Source organism: Venturia canescens, chromosome 1 (assembly GCF_019457755.1).
Source record: "Venturia canescens isolate UGA chromosome 1, ASM1945775v1, whole genome shotgun sequence".
In the NCBI taxonomy this organism is placed as follows: domain Eukaryota; kingdom Metazoa; phylum Arthropoda; class Insecta; order Hymenoptera; family Ichneumonidae; genus Venturia; species Venturia canescens.
Window position 1 is genome coordinate 35,927,690 of NC_057421.1, and position 15,119 is coordinate 35,942,808.

Genomic DNA, 15,119 nt, shown 5'->3' on the forward strand with positions numbered 1-15,119 from the left:
TTTTTTCATTTGTTAATAAAAGTTCAATGCGATTTCGGAAAATTATGTAACTAGGCGAAAATGAAGCGGAAAGCTATAACGAATCGAGGAAAAATAATTGCGACATAGAATTTTTGTAATGAATTCCTGAAAATAATAAAATAAAAATGCGCTTCACCACGCATGCGTAGATCGAATCTTCTCGAAGAAACAGCGACCCAAACAACAATTTATCTACCAAATTAAATCCTTTTAAATTGAACTTTGTTATGAGATGAAAGATTTATAAAAATTGTTCAATATTGAATCCAGTCAACTTGTGATTTTTTCGTTGTAAAATAATGCTGTAAATTATAAAAATGAACTTTCGCGCATCATATGATAATTATATTTCCCGCCTCGTTCTCGAGATTACAAACATGTAGTGACTCTCGAGTCCACCAGATGGCCACAACGTACAGAGTAAAAAGCGAAAAACTGAGAGTGGGGGACGTAGGCCCCGCTCGTGGCGTGCCTTCCGCCGCTTCCTCATATTCTTTCGTTGTGCGCCAGAGGTGGCATCGTATAGAGTTTTAATTTCCAGTCAGGTTCTTAGTAGTTCAGGTTTTGTTCGTGTTTCGTGAAAATCGGTCACAATTATGCCGAAGAGAAAGCAGGACATTATCGTCGGTATAGAGGAGAAGATTAGGCGACTGCAGTCAGAGATTGCAGGTTTACAGGATTCATCGTCGGGAGAGGACGAGTCTAGCCACGAAGAAGATGGCGACTCCGAGGATGGAGAGAAGATCGACATCGAGGGTAGGCATATTATGCGTTTCTTTTTGCGCGGATGGAAAGATATTATGAAAAAGCCCGAGACGCTTGTACGAGAGACAAGTAAAATCGGCGCAGGGGAGCCCGAGAAGCTTGTACGTGAGACAAGATGGTTGCGGCGCAGTTTAGCCCGAGAAGCTTGTACGAGCGACAAGTAAAATCGGCGCAATAGCCGGTGCGCATATACGAGCGGCTAGAGTCGTACGAGCGACAGGACAGCTATGCTCATTTCCACAATGATTTACCCCCAATATTTTTTTTTTGCCTTTTTGCGACATTGGTAAGTATTTTATGATCTTGTGACGCAGATATACTCGCGGTCCAGGGAAAAGAGAACAGGGCGCCTAATCTCGAAGATGAGACCCCGGTGAGCCAGAATCTGCCGCTGCAGACGGAAGCGCCGACCGACAGATCAGAGAAAATAAATGAAAAAGAACTGGCCGACGAAGTTCTCCAGGTGCTGGGCGAGGACCCGTCCGCATCAAATGCGTTAAATTTCGACCTGCATTCGTCGATAGCCAGTCGATGGAAGTTTTGGGTCAGCAAAGGAATGAGCAAGGAGGAAAAGAAGAAGCTCCTCGATAAATACCCGAGAAAAGAGGGTTTTCTTGCACCCGAATTAAATCGTGTAATGGTGTCGGTCATGTCCGAATCGTCTGTCCGTCGGGATAGTTACGCGACAAGATATCAAGAGACGGTTGGTTCAGCTCTAATGGCTCTCGGGGCGGCAGTGTCCACATTGCTCGACGAGCCTGAGAGCATCGATAAATTGGCTTTTCTGGAAAATCTCAACGACGCCGCCAAGCTCATGGCGGATACGCACTTTCAAATAAACCAATCGAGGAGAGCCCTTATTTTACCAGGGGTATCCAAACCTCTAAAAGAACTCCTCGACAAAGCTAAGTCGGATTCCGAATTGTTTGGGAAGAACTTGACGGAAAAGATCAGTGAGACCAAGGCATTGGAGAAGATGGGTCGCACCGTCAAGAGCACCGAGTTTGTCAGGCCCGTCAATCCACAGGGCCGACAAAGATTACCATTCAGAGGAAAGCAACAGGTCTACAACAACAGGGCGACACACCGGAGACAACAGAGACAGTCGAGGAAGTAACTCAGAGTGTACGTGCCGGCAGATTGAGTTTTTTCTTTGATAAATGGCGAGAAATTACAAAGGACAATTTTGTTCTCGGCTGCGTAAGGGGTTACAGGCTGGATTTTTTAGAGAATCCTTATCAGGACCAGGCGCCACGAGTTCAGATCCCTTCTGCTCAGTCGAGAGATTATCAGAGAGCAATAGAGGAATTAATAAAGAAAGACGCGATCGAGGTGTGTTCCCCGTGCGAGGGTCAGTTTTTATCTTCGTTTTTTCTCGTTCCGAAGCCGGACGGCTTTTTCCGTTTCATATTAAATCTCAAGAAGTTAAATAAATTTATTCAAGCTCCGCATTTTAAACTCGAAGACATCAGGACCGCGGCTAGACTAATTTTTCCCGGAGTATATATGGGCACTTTAGATTTACAAGACGCCTATTATCTGATTCCGATAGTTAGAGAGAATAGGAAGTTTTTGAGATTCGAATTTAGGGGTCAGCTTTTTCAATTCACTTGTCTGCCTTTCGGCCTGGCTGTAGCCCCCTTCATTTTTACAAAGATTATGAAGCCAGTAGTTCGTGTTTTGAGACAGAGGGGTTTTTCCTCGGTCATTTATTTAGACGATTTATTATGTATAGAGGAGACCGCGGACAAGTGTAAGAATAATATAACTGAAACAAGAAAATTGTTAGAATCCTTGGGATTTCTGATCAATGAAAAGAAGAGCAACGTTAAACCTTCAACGCGGTGCAAATATTTAGGTTTCGTATTGGATTCAAGAAAATTCTCAATCGAATTAACCGATGAAAAGAGAGAGAGATTATTGAGGTCAATCAAGAATTTTGAGAAACGAGAAGAGTGCTCTGTTAGAGAATTTTCCGAGCTCATAGGCAAGCTGGTGGCTGCATGTTTAGGTATGGAATACGGTTGGATCTATACTAAGATCATGGAGAGGGAAAAGTCTTTGGCCTTAGTGGTGAACAAGGGGAATTATAATTCTATGATGACGATCCCGAGATCAATAAGCCCGGACTTGAATTGGTGGAAGATGCACCTCAGGAGAGGGTATCTGAATGGTCACTCAATCCGGAAGCTTTTAATTTAATTGTCGAGACATTTGGAATACCAGATATTGACTTATTCGCATCTAGTCAGAATAAAAAATGCATTCAATATTGTTCTTGGTTTCCGGAGACAGGTGCGATGTTGATTGATGCGTTCACGACAGAGTGGTCGGGTTTAAATTTTTATGCTTTCCCACCCTTTTCAGTGATACTTAGAGTTCTGACAAAAATTAAGAGAGACGAGGCAGAGGGAATTCTCGTGGTACCTGATTGGCCAAATCAAGCCTGGTATCCATTATTTAGATCCCTCTCGGTAGGAGAATGTATTGTGCTCGGACCCTCTAATAACTTATTATCTTTATCGTGTAGATCGATCTGCCATCCCAGAGCCAAGGACCTCGTTTTAATAGCAACGAGAGTCTCAGCAAGGCCTTTACACGACAAAAGGTCCCAGTAGAGGCATTGGAGATCGTGCTAGCATCCTTGTCAACGGCAACAGTAAAACAATATAAGTCAGCCCTGAGTCATTGGTGGAATTTCTGCAGCACGGAGGGGATAGATTTTTTCAATCCGGATGAGAGGAGTCTGTTGCTGTTTTTATCTAAGAAATTCGAGGAAGGAGCATCGTATGGCTCTCTAAATTGTTTTCGCTCAGCGATTTCATTAATTTCTGCGGACAAGATTGGTGATAGACCTATTATTAGACGTTTCCTTAGAGGGGCCTATAAGCTGAAACCTTCGCTGCCAAAATATTCAGGCACGTGGGAGGTCGATATTGTACTAGACTACTTGGCAAAACTGCAGCCCTTGGAGAGCTTATCGATAGGAGATCTTACCAACAAAACAGTTATGTTGTTGGCTTTGTCAACAGCTCACAGAGCTCAGACCCTTTCTTGCATTGAAGTAGATAAAATTAAAAGATCGCCAAGAGGGATGGAAATAACAATTACAAAGTTAATCAAAACTTCTGGTCCGGGTAAAAGTCAGCCAGTATTGGTAATTCCTGAGTTTAAAGAGAGACCAGAGTTGTGTGTCGCTTCAGCTATTCGTGTTTATTTAGAAAAAACGGCGAAATATAGGGGAACGGAGAAAAGTTTATTTTTAGCGACAAAGAAGCCTCATAAGAAGGTAGGAGCTCAGACCATCAGCAGATGGATCAAGAGAGTTATGAAAGAGAGCGGAGTTGATACAGAGGTTTTCTCAGCTCATTCTACGCGTCACGCGTCTACGTCCGTGGCATTTACAAAGGGTGTTTCTCTAGACATAATCAGAGCGACTGCAGGCTGGTCAGAGAGATCGCAGGTTTTTGCAAGATACTACAATCGCCCAGTTCAGGCAAGAGCAACTGTTTTCGCAAGTTCAGTTTTTAGTATCTCATAAAAAAGGAAAAGAAAAGAAAGTTTTCGTTTTAACTATATATGCTAATTTTAAGTTACTTATTGTCCGTTTATAGTTTATAGTTTTCTCCAATAAAGGACACGAGGTTCTGATGACCGTAAATATTGATTGTTGTTTGCTCTAAACAACTACATGTTTGTAATCTCGAGAACGAGGCGGGAAATATAATTTGACGATCAAACGAGCCCGCCGAAGGCGGGCGAAGTTCGATCGAAATTATATGTACAGCCTCGTTCGAAGAGATTACAACCCGCCCTGAACAAAACTCAGATCCCAACCCTTCTATTTTCCTCAAACAACAATCCTGGATACTCTAAAGCATATGAGGAAGCGGCGGAAGGCACGCCACGAGCGGGGCCTACGTCCCCCACTCTCAGTTTTTCGCTTTTTACTCTGTACGTTGTGGCCATCTGGTGGACTCGAGAGTCACTACATGTTTGTAATATCTTCGAACGAGGCTGTACATATAATTTCGATCGAACTTCGCCCGCCTTCGGCGGGCTCGTTTGATCGTCAAATTCTCTCAACCAATGCTAGAGCGTGAATCATGGCAGTGGGCCAATACAGAACGATGTTACAAAAAGATACGCAGAAAAAATGCTGACCTCAAATATTCTTCCTGATTTGACAATCAACTTAACCTATCGTAATTTTCCTGGATGCCTTGATTCTCGGAGCAATTTGGCGACGTTTCAATCCCATAATCCAGGGTCCACACCTAACCTCTAAATTGAAATGATTTAAACTGAAGTATTATTTAAGTTGTCGTGAGCTGTGTTCAAGAGTTTATATTCTTGATGGGATTATAAAAGTGAAATGGTCATGTATTTTCAGTGCGAGGGTTTCAGGATTACAGAATACAGCTTCACAGATACTGAAAGCATTACGAAAACAGTGAATATCACACAAAAACAAATAGGCATTTTTGCTATGCATCTAATGAGCTCCCCACCACGTGATCGCTATCGATCGAGCCAGCAGAGAAATTCCGAATTCTTCGGCTTCGAACATAACTAACGAGAGCGAGAAGGATAGAATGACTACCGCAGTCTCGATGGGTACAGTTGATCACCCCAGTTCACACGTTCTCGCTTGCTTCTCAGTGTGTTGCGTGCGTGAGCGACACGGCACACTAACAAAAACGACGCTAGCGACATTCAACGACCGGAGTGATAGCTCGTACTGAAACCCCAGTTTTTTGGGAACCATATCAACAACTACGGGCTTTACTTACCAAAGGGCTTTACACTTTACACTTCTATGAGGATCCATCTTCGTTGGCATTAGTAGAGAGTAGAGAAAAGAGAATCAGCGGAACTTTCCAAGTGGCCAGACGCGCCAGTGACCAGATTGATCAACGCCCTCAGGTCATAGGAGGAGTGCTGTAGGCGTAACTGTATAAGAAGAAGTAGTAGAGAATCAGCGTTCGTAACGTTTGTCTGGTAGTTTAACAAAAAAGATAAAAAAAAAGAGGCAGCACGTTTAGAGTTTGCGTACGGGTGGACGACAATGCTGTAGTATTCTTTGCGGAAGATGCATCAATCAAACATAACCCCAACAGCAATTTGAGTGTTTAATCGAAGAGTTTTAGAATTCAAGATTTAAATTTTATCTATAAAACAATTTTCACCCAGGATTCAAGTTTTTACGTCAGAAACATGAAAATCTATAGAATCGCTGCCGTGATTTATCGATTCAGGTATGGAAATGAAATAGCCCACTAATTTTCTTAATTTTTCTAACCAGTGATAATGTTAAAAAAAATTGTATTTATTTTTTTTTATCAAGTAGTTCCTATGTTACACTACGAAATTTGCCAAAAAACCTTTCGCGCAATATCAGATTTCGTAGCTCCGTTACAAAAACCAATGTCAATAGCAAAAAAAGTACTTGGTTTGGTATTTTGTGGAAGCGCTGGGAATTTAGAGTGCCTTTGGGTGTTGGTGTGACGCTTCTTGGTGTTTTGCAATGGAGACACTTGCGGAAACATCCCTATGCTATTGAAAGCAAGCCTGTTAAAGGGCCAGTCACTGATTTAATGGTAAATATTGTTGATTAATTGATCCACCTAATCAATTAGTTTGAAAAGTAATTTCAACTATTAAACACATTGATTTATAATTCAAAAAATGATATAGAATCTCCAATCATTAGCAAGCATGGGAGAATTATTTATATTTCGCTTGTGATGCTTACAGTAATTGTAATTGTTTTTACTTCATTCCAATGATTTTATTCTGCAATGTGATCATGCGAAATATGATATCATTAGACATCCTGAGTGACTCATATATTCTGTAGCTGTTTCTATTTTCCAGGTTGAATGTTATTGTTGCTTGCCATTGAGAATAACCAGCCGAATTTTTGGTTGGCTAGCCAGCATCGAACTTCCTATCAGGCTAAGACCAATGCTTTACAATCTTTATGCCAAATCTTTCCAGGCTAATCTCCAAGAAATTGATGATGATCTTTCCACTTTCCCAAGCTTGGTGGATTTCTTTGTTAGAAGTTTGAAAAAAAATGCAAGACCTATCAATCCTCATACGAACATTGTGAGTGATTGCAGATTTTTCATCCATTTTGCCCTCTTATACAAAAGTGTTGACTCGGTTTTTAATTTCTATACGACTTTCATAACTTTCTTATCTATGACTTCATAATGGATAAATAATTCATAGAAATACAAATAAAAAATATCCAATATTCATTCTCATGTGTTATTATGGTCTTTTGAATTTGAGACTGTTAAAGAATCATTACTTCCTTTGCAGTAAATTGTACAAAGGAATCCCTTAAATTGATGAAAATAATTCAAATCAGATTATTCACAAAAATATTTTTGAAATGTATAGAGTAAGATGAAAATAAATTAATCAGACAATACTCAAAATGTATGATGCAAAACTAAACGATAAATAGGTTTCTCCTTCAGATGGCAGAGTTCTGCACTTTGGCAAAGTTGCATCCTGCAGAGTTGAGCAAGTGAAAGGAATAACGTATAATTTGCGACATTTCCTTGGTGATTCTTTACCGGATGGAAATATCGAGACTGGACGTAAGTCTGAAAAGTGCGACGATTATGTTTGCTCCCTGCTCAAAGATCCAAACAATTGTCTATATCAGCTGATAGTTTATCTTGCACCCGGAGACTATCATCGTTTCCACAGCCCCACCGATTGGTCGATTCATCATCGCAGACATTTTCAAGGTAACTCTTAAGCATGATCGTTGAACCGAAAATAGACCTGTAAATCAAAAGTTGATTATTTCTTCCACGAGGTTTTATATAACTCTCGAAAACTCCAACGTTCATCGATTCCTTTTCTGGGTTTTTTGCGTTGCTTCTGTTGAAGTTTTTTCTTCTATTGGTAAATTTGGATATTACCCAAATTTCATCTCAACTTTAGTAAAAAGTACTTGAAATTTTCCATGATAATAGCACTGAAGTTTTTAAGAACACTCTTTTATAACGAATAGAAATATTTGAAAGGTGGTATTGAATATTACTCATAAATGAGTAATGAAACTGCAAATATTTTAGATCCACCATACATATTTATTTTAAACATTTTATTTGAATTATGTATTGTGAATTACAAAAAAATTTAAATCATAAAAATAAGTAATAAGTAATAAAAAATTAGTTATTAAAAATACAATTAGAATTCGGATTCGTTTCATTCGCAAGTGATTGTAATTGCAAATAATTCATACCAGAAATTCTTCAATTTTTGATATTGTTGCATTAACTATTTTCAGAAGAATAAAATTCACGAGTAATAGATATGTAGTTTACGAAAAGTTGACATGAATTTTAGTCACCGACATAAGAATGTTACATAATAATACCAATTAACAAAAATTTTGAAACCGTTTCAGGAAAATTATTGAGTGTCAATCCAAGAATAGCCAGTTGGTTACCAGATCTCTTCGCGATGAATGAACGAGTTGTTTACACGGGTGAATGGGAGGGTGGTTTTATGGCATACGCAGCGGTTGGAGCGACTAATGTTGGTTCGATAAAAGTTTACTGTGATCGTGATTTGACAACGAATCAACGAAAATGGCCAAACGGCAAAGTGCGGGAAGACGCTAATTTGGAACTTACGAGGGTGAAGAAAGGCGAACTTTTTGGTGAATTTCGAATGGGCTCGACAATCGTATTACTTTTTGAGGCCCCAAAAGATTTTTCGTTCTCTCTTACACCAGGCCAACAGATTAAAGTTGGCGAATCGCTTACCGACGACTCTTTTTTATTTCGAAAAACAATGAGAGATCGTAGCAATTTAAATCGAGGAATTGCTCACGCTTTAGGAATCATCATCAATGAAAAATCATTAACACTGGATCATTAAAACAATATAGATAACTGAATATTTCATAATTAAATGTCAATTTTATTCTTAATGTAGATATTCCTTTTTTTATCGTTTTAATTCGAACATTTTTTAATCAAAGCCCAGCGGCGATCGTTCTTTCATTAATGGGACACAATTTCTTCCGACATTATATTGAAATTCAGAATGTGTTAAAAACAAAAATCGCAAAAATGTCGAGGGTGGTAATTGAAAATGATACTATTTTCTTTTTCTCCATAGATTTCGAACTTTATGAAATCACTCTTGTGGGTCGTTTTTTTTCTAAATAAAATTATGAGGAACCCCTACTTGCCCACTAATATTATAAATGCGAAAGTAACTTTGTCAGCCTGTTACTACCTCATGCTTAAACCACTGAACTGATTTAGATGAAATTTGGTATGGAGATAGTTTGAACCTGGGAAAAGACATAGGATAGTTTTTATTACAGAAATCCCCTTATAGATGTGAAAAGGGTACCCCATACAAACGTATGGGGTCCCGTGGTACTAATTCTACGCAGATGAAGTCGCAAATGGAAGCTAGTTATCTATAATTTTTATTTCAAACTTCTGAATTCAAACCTTCGGTAACTTCGATAATATCTTGACGAACTGAACTAATCTATTCCAAATTTGACATGATTATTTTGTAGACAAGCACACATTTAAAATGGAGGGTGAATCAATGTTTGTGTATCATATTTACGGGTCAAAGGTAAAAAATGATTCATAGATAAGAGAAGTCAACACAGACTGTTCGAGGAACATATTTGCATATTGTCTAAAAGTCTACATAGAGAGAGTGAAGGTATACATTATCTCAATTTTAACTTTTTCTTTATCTTGTAAAAAATAAATTAGTTCCTCCAGCACTATTAATCTTTATCATTCCTTTATTGTTGCTTGAATCATAAGTTCTTTGGCAGAGTGAAATGTGGCAGAAGAATGTGACAAACTTTCTTATCCGTTTATTCAATGTTTAAGGTGATCTATTACTTGCGTGGTGCTTGCGTGAGTGCGAGAGAGATAGCTGCAAAATGGTTACACGTTTTATTCGGACATCCTTGATTTTTTGAGAAAAATAAAAGTTACACCTTGTTCTCTAATAAAATGAGAATAGCGTGTAACTCATATTTTCTTTCAAATATCAACCTACTCTGAATGAAACGTGTAGTAGGATTTTTACCGACTGAACAACTGATAGATCACGTTAAAGGATAATATCGACATTTAAAATACCGTAACAAAAAATGATCATCGAGGAAAAGATAGCGGTCGGTACAGTAGGAATGGACTCTCTCGTATGGCTTATATATCGATAAAAACCAAAAGATCTTCCTAAAGTTTTCGGAACAGAGAAAAACGTCGGACTAATAAAAATGGGGAGATGCAGATAATGAGTCCAGCTGTATCAATCGCGGAGGCGATTGGTTAAGAACTCTAATAAGAAAGAAAATTTTTTACGCGACAGATAGAATGAAGCTTCGAGAATGATATAATCAAACAGAAACTTGTAATCATTTGGCAATAGTCGTTCGAAGACCTCGTCATATTTTTAGAATATTGTTTGGAGTTTAAAAAAGGACTTTTCAATCGTTTTTTCGAGGAAACTAAAACATGTATTTTTATTCGAAATCTCTCGCCTCTTTTTATAGCGGTATCGTGCTGAAATCTCGAAAGAATGGAGTCAAACAAGTGCTACCCTCTTTGAGGATAAGTATTGGAATCTGATGAAGTTTGCGTGAGAAGAGAACTTGAGCTTGAACCGATTTTATCGACCGAATTCTGTATCTCAGTGTGATAAATAAATAATTTGATGCTTCTCACACTACTTTTTATTGTGGAGAAAGAGAGTGGAGATAATTTACAACAAAATCCCATGAAGCTATTTAGTTACAGGCGTAACATGATATTCGGAAGGATGCCGTAAAAGCAATTTAGTATTTCTTGTTTCTGTAATCAATTAACATTGCATTCAGTGTTTTTGTAGCATAATTTTAATAAAAACGAAATCTAAATATAGAACAATAAACATCAAATATGCTTTACGAAAAGTGATAGAAAAAAATTTTTGAACAAATGAATCCAAAATCCATGTTTTTTTTTTTTTAATTTCCATTACTGTCTACGACAATAATATAATCACAGATATAGGGGAACGTGGGGCAAAGTGGATACCATAAGCAATTAAGCTAGATGTGTCTGTTTACATATGTGCTGTCAACTACTGCTGCTGCCTTAAAAAATTGATATTTCACAGTAATTTTTCATATTCTGTCAAAAAAAACTATGGGCCAAGGCGGACTTTTCCTCGAAAAAAATGCTCTATTACGATTCTGACTAGATGTCTCGAATGTACGGTGAAATTGAATGAAATTTGCAATTATTTTTAAAAAATGGAGTAAAGTGAATTTTTTGAAAAAAAAATGTTGTGTCCACTTTGCATAATTTTTTTTTCATAAAATTTAGATTTTATTCAATTTTACCGTACATACGAATGAAACAATCATCTCAGTTTCTTAAACCTTAAAGACATATCCTGAGTTTGAAAAAAAGTTTTTGAAAACTTATATTATCTTCTACCTTTGGCAAATCTTCTTTGCCCCAAAATTTTTAATTTCAGAAAAATCCATTTTGCCTCGAGTGGCCACTTTGCCTCAGCTCCTCTATTTTGGCGAAGCATCATCCGTGGTCATACCTGCACACAAATCATGTGCCCACTCCGCACAACTTTAATACTGAATCCATGATTCGGTGAATGAAGAATACAAACTTTTATAAAATAAAAACACACCCAAGGTGTATTGAATGAAAATTATAGTGAAAACTAATTTCACAAATTTTTCAGGGAAATTGCCCCGCGGAAAATTTTTTTTTTTTAATTGAAAAAAATTTCAGTAGATTTCTTGGTTTTTGGGGGTAAAAAATAGACGTTTTTCAAACCCCTGAAAAGTTTAATATTTCCTCAGGTATCCCGTTTTGCTCCGCTTTCCCCGACCTATGAAACCCTTAATATCATTGAATTGTTTGAAAACTTAGCATTTACTAGAAATATTAGTATTTCAATGGAATTCAACTTTTAACTGGTAATATACGGGATCTGAACGTTTGCACACGGGGTATATTGGACCCCAGCCGTTTTTCGACCGACGATACCAAATACAAATTTCGAGAAAATGGGACTTGTGGTGCCCTCGGTCGATAGTTCGAACCTTTGATAAGAGAGCCTCATCGTTATCATTTGAAAGGGCCCGTTAGTTTAGTTTTGGTAGTCGATCAAGTCAGACCGTGCGAAGATCTGGGGTCCGACCCATCCCAGCGTGACAAATTTAACTAATACTACCAAAAAGCGTGATTTCTCAGGTTTATAAAACGAGTTGATTTTTTTTTTAATTGAAAATTATGATTTCTACATCAATTTTTGTGAAAAAAGTAATTTTTTCTGCATTCTTTTTTTTGAGATTTGTTTTAATATTAAAAATAATACGAATAGAATAAAATCGTTATGGTCGTTTCTTAAAGGTCCAAAATACATTGCAGTATTTTTATTTATTTTTTTTTGTGTGACTAGTAAGGGTTAAAAGATACCTGAAACCAGAAACTTCGGTTAATCAAGACTCGTAGATTATGCACGGCTATAACGAGGATTATCTGTGACTTAAATAAATGTGCACTTGTAACGAAGTACGACGTAACTTATACCAAGACATTTTATATCTCGATGTTGGGGCTGGTTGACTGCCGCGTAACGCAAAAATCGATTGCTGTAATTGTAGTCTCACGAATCAAATCTACCCACGTTGACTACAATTCGAATCGGAACGACTGCAGAATTAAATATTATTCAGGGTAATATCGTCAATTGATCCAATTTATAACGGTGCATTTCCAAAACCGTACAATTATATACGAAAAATGTGATTTTTCTATAGTGAAACGTTAGCAAATTGAACAGTTATGTGAGAATTAATATGGCAGATAATTTTGCAATTTGCTCCACGATGAATGAAATCTTTCAAGTCAACTTCCTAAATGTAATAATTTTTCATCAGTTTTACTTTCTGATAAATTATCGATTACCAAAGAAGCGAAATACGTGTTTTTTGGCGTGCCTATCATTGAAAAGCATCATGTCTGCAAAAAAAATCCTGATATTTTTCTACCTGAAGTACTTTCGTCCAATGAGTGGATCAGGAATACTCGGTTTTCGGGTCAAAAAACAAACGTTTTAAAAGTATTTTTTCGATCCGTTCAAACCACGTAAAATCGAGAATTACTGCCATAAGCCATGTTGCCGTACGACTTTAATAATTAATAACTTATCAGACAAAGCCTGACGATAAATCGTTATCAAATTTTAACGTTCAACGTAAGTTTGGATTTTCTACTATTGGCAGCGGCACACCCTATAGATATTTTGTTGCTACGTAAAAGATACATGGCTGTAAAAAATTTGAGTATACATTTTTTCCATCGAAAATATTCTGATTCATGAGTCAGAAATAATGCTAGTGATTTTAATTCTTTTTATACCGATCGATGAACGAAAGTAAAAAAAAAGTTAAGATAAAAAATGCAAAAAGCTATGCTAAGCTTCAAGCGTAAAAGTTGCGGCGTTCGAGTAGCCTTAGTAGTTCTACAAGCCGAATATATTCGTGAAAAGGTTTATCTAGATGGAAACGGTGACCTCTTTTTTTCTCTTGCAACACTGCGGCAATATCGAGCTTGTGCGAAATTACACCATGCTCGATTTTCACTTGTTCTCCTTTTGTTTTCCTTGCTTTACTTATTTCCACCTCCTAAAAAAGCTCCACGTATGTCGCTTAAACGTACAGACTCTTTCAAAAACTGGAATGCTTCGGAAGCTCATGCCAGAGTATTCGACGTACCAGAGCTTTGAAGCATTTACGTGTTACAGTGAACGCGGTGAGTGGGCTCTCGCGTGTCATGATTTGTTCTTGTTAGCAGATTTATTTATACTCTCGTACAATCTTTTTTTTTGTCTAAGACGAGCGGTACTTTGACGAGAAATTTCGATCAGTTGCAATGAAGAAAAATAAGCAGAGAGTTTAGTGACGTCGGATTTATACGGTTAACTGGAAACTTGATACGGAGATTTGAACTGATCGATTCTGTGAATTATTTCATCAACCGTACCACGCATACGTCTCGCTACAGTCACGTTTAAAAGTTGATTATCGTTCGTTCGTTTTTCCATCTTGGAGGATCGCCAACATTTTCAACGTATTCGAAAAAATTTTCAGCTTGCATCTTACACTTTGGTCCGCCATATTAGGGATGCCGACCATCGGAATTTTACGTTTATTTATTTATTTTTTTTTTTTTTTTACGAACTTTTGAACGTGTTTTTTAGTAATTGGAAATATTCTGATGAAAATCTGTATACAAAGGTTTACAGTTCACGCAAGTAATGTGATATCGCAAAAAATGTCTTCCACAAGAAACTCATGTAAACAGAAGAAAATCTTTGTTTGAAACCATTTCGAACCGAAAACGGGGTCCTTGATGAATTTGTGCCATGAGAAAACAGGATCCATACGAATTAGGTCGATTTTATATACAAAAAAGAAACTTTTATCCCTTTCCTGTGAGGAGAAAAGCGCTTTGTAGGTACATCTTTCGAAGGCGCTGATCGATTACCAGCATGGACTGGCAATCGTTATCATTATTAATCGTTGCTAACGAAAATGAGTTTTTTTGTAATTTACAAATTACTTCGACCTTTTGGGGTTGTAGAACGAAGTTAGGAAACAATCAAGTTGAAAATTTCCAATTACATAAGTTCAGAAGAACCCTTTTGAAATATCGACGTTTGCACACAAGCTTTACAAGGTATTGTGGGTATCGGACATTCAAAGTGCGTCGAAATATAATACTATACAGCCCTCGAGTTCCATTGTTGAAAATCGATTTGAGCACAGATTTGACAGTATACCTTCTCTTCATTTAACACTACGAACGAACGTTCGTTTGGCGCGATCGGAATAGTTCCCATTGGAAATCCGTGGCAAATCGATTGTTTGGCCATAACAAAAAAGGAAACACAAAGAAAGCGTACGTTATGAAAAGTCGTGAAAATGAATGGCTGTTTTAATAACGAGCTCTTTATCCACTCATCGATCATCGAAGATCCGAGCGCATTGCTGGAACGGGAATTTCTTTATCGTAGTTTCGTCGTTCAAATTACACCGTGCGCTTCTATTCCATTTCAAATGAATTCTGATCGCTCCATCGATCTGTGTACCGAGAATGAGGCATTAAGATTGTTGAATCAATTAAGTTCGCCGAACTTTTGTTTGCGCCATCGGTACATTTATTATAAGTCGTTTCAAAGCCCAACGACAATGGTCTGTGCTTTTTTTTCCTGGCTTATTGTTATATGATTTATGAAGC

At 37.6% G+C, this 15,119-nt stretch overlaps 2 protein-coding genes across 3 annotated transcripts; both read left to right on the forward strand.

Moving 5' to 3' along the window:
- Positions 1–1,342: 1,342 nt before the first annotated feature.
- LOC122411397 (uncharacterized) lies at positions 1,343–4,447 on the forward strand. The gene is made up of 3 exons (XM_043420169.1): positions 1,343–1,739; positions 1,781–1,911; positions 3,317–4,447. Exons 1-3 carry the CDS (start codon positions 1,343–1,345, stop codon positions 4,325–4,327), a joined length of 1,539 nt encoding a protein of 512 aa, XP_043276104.1. The 3' UTR covers positions 4,328–4,447.
- Positions 4,448–5,471: 1,024 nt separating this feature from the next.
- Pisd (phosphatidylserine decarboxylase) lies at positions 5,472–10,531 on the forward strand. 2 transcript variants are annotated; one of them, XM_043431456.1, is made up of 5 exons: positions 5,472–6,044; positions 6,134–6,386; positions 6,664–6,897; positions 7,265–7,553; positions 8,225–10,531. In XM_043431456.1, exons 1-5 carry the CDS (start codon positions 6,004–6,006, stop codon positions 8,698–8,700), a joined length of 1,293 nt encoding a protein of 430 aa, XP_043287391.1. In that variant the 5' UTR covers positions 5,472–6,003; the 3' UTR covers positions 8,701–10,531. The 2 variants fall into 2 exon arrangements, with proteins under 2 accessions (XP_043287391.1, XP_043287399.1); XM_043431464.1 differs by having other exon boundaries at positions 5,473–6,044; positions 6,137–6,386.
- The last annotated feature ends 4,588 nt before the right edge of the window (positions 10,532–15,119 follow it).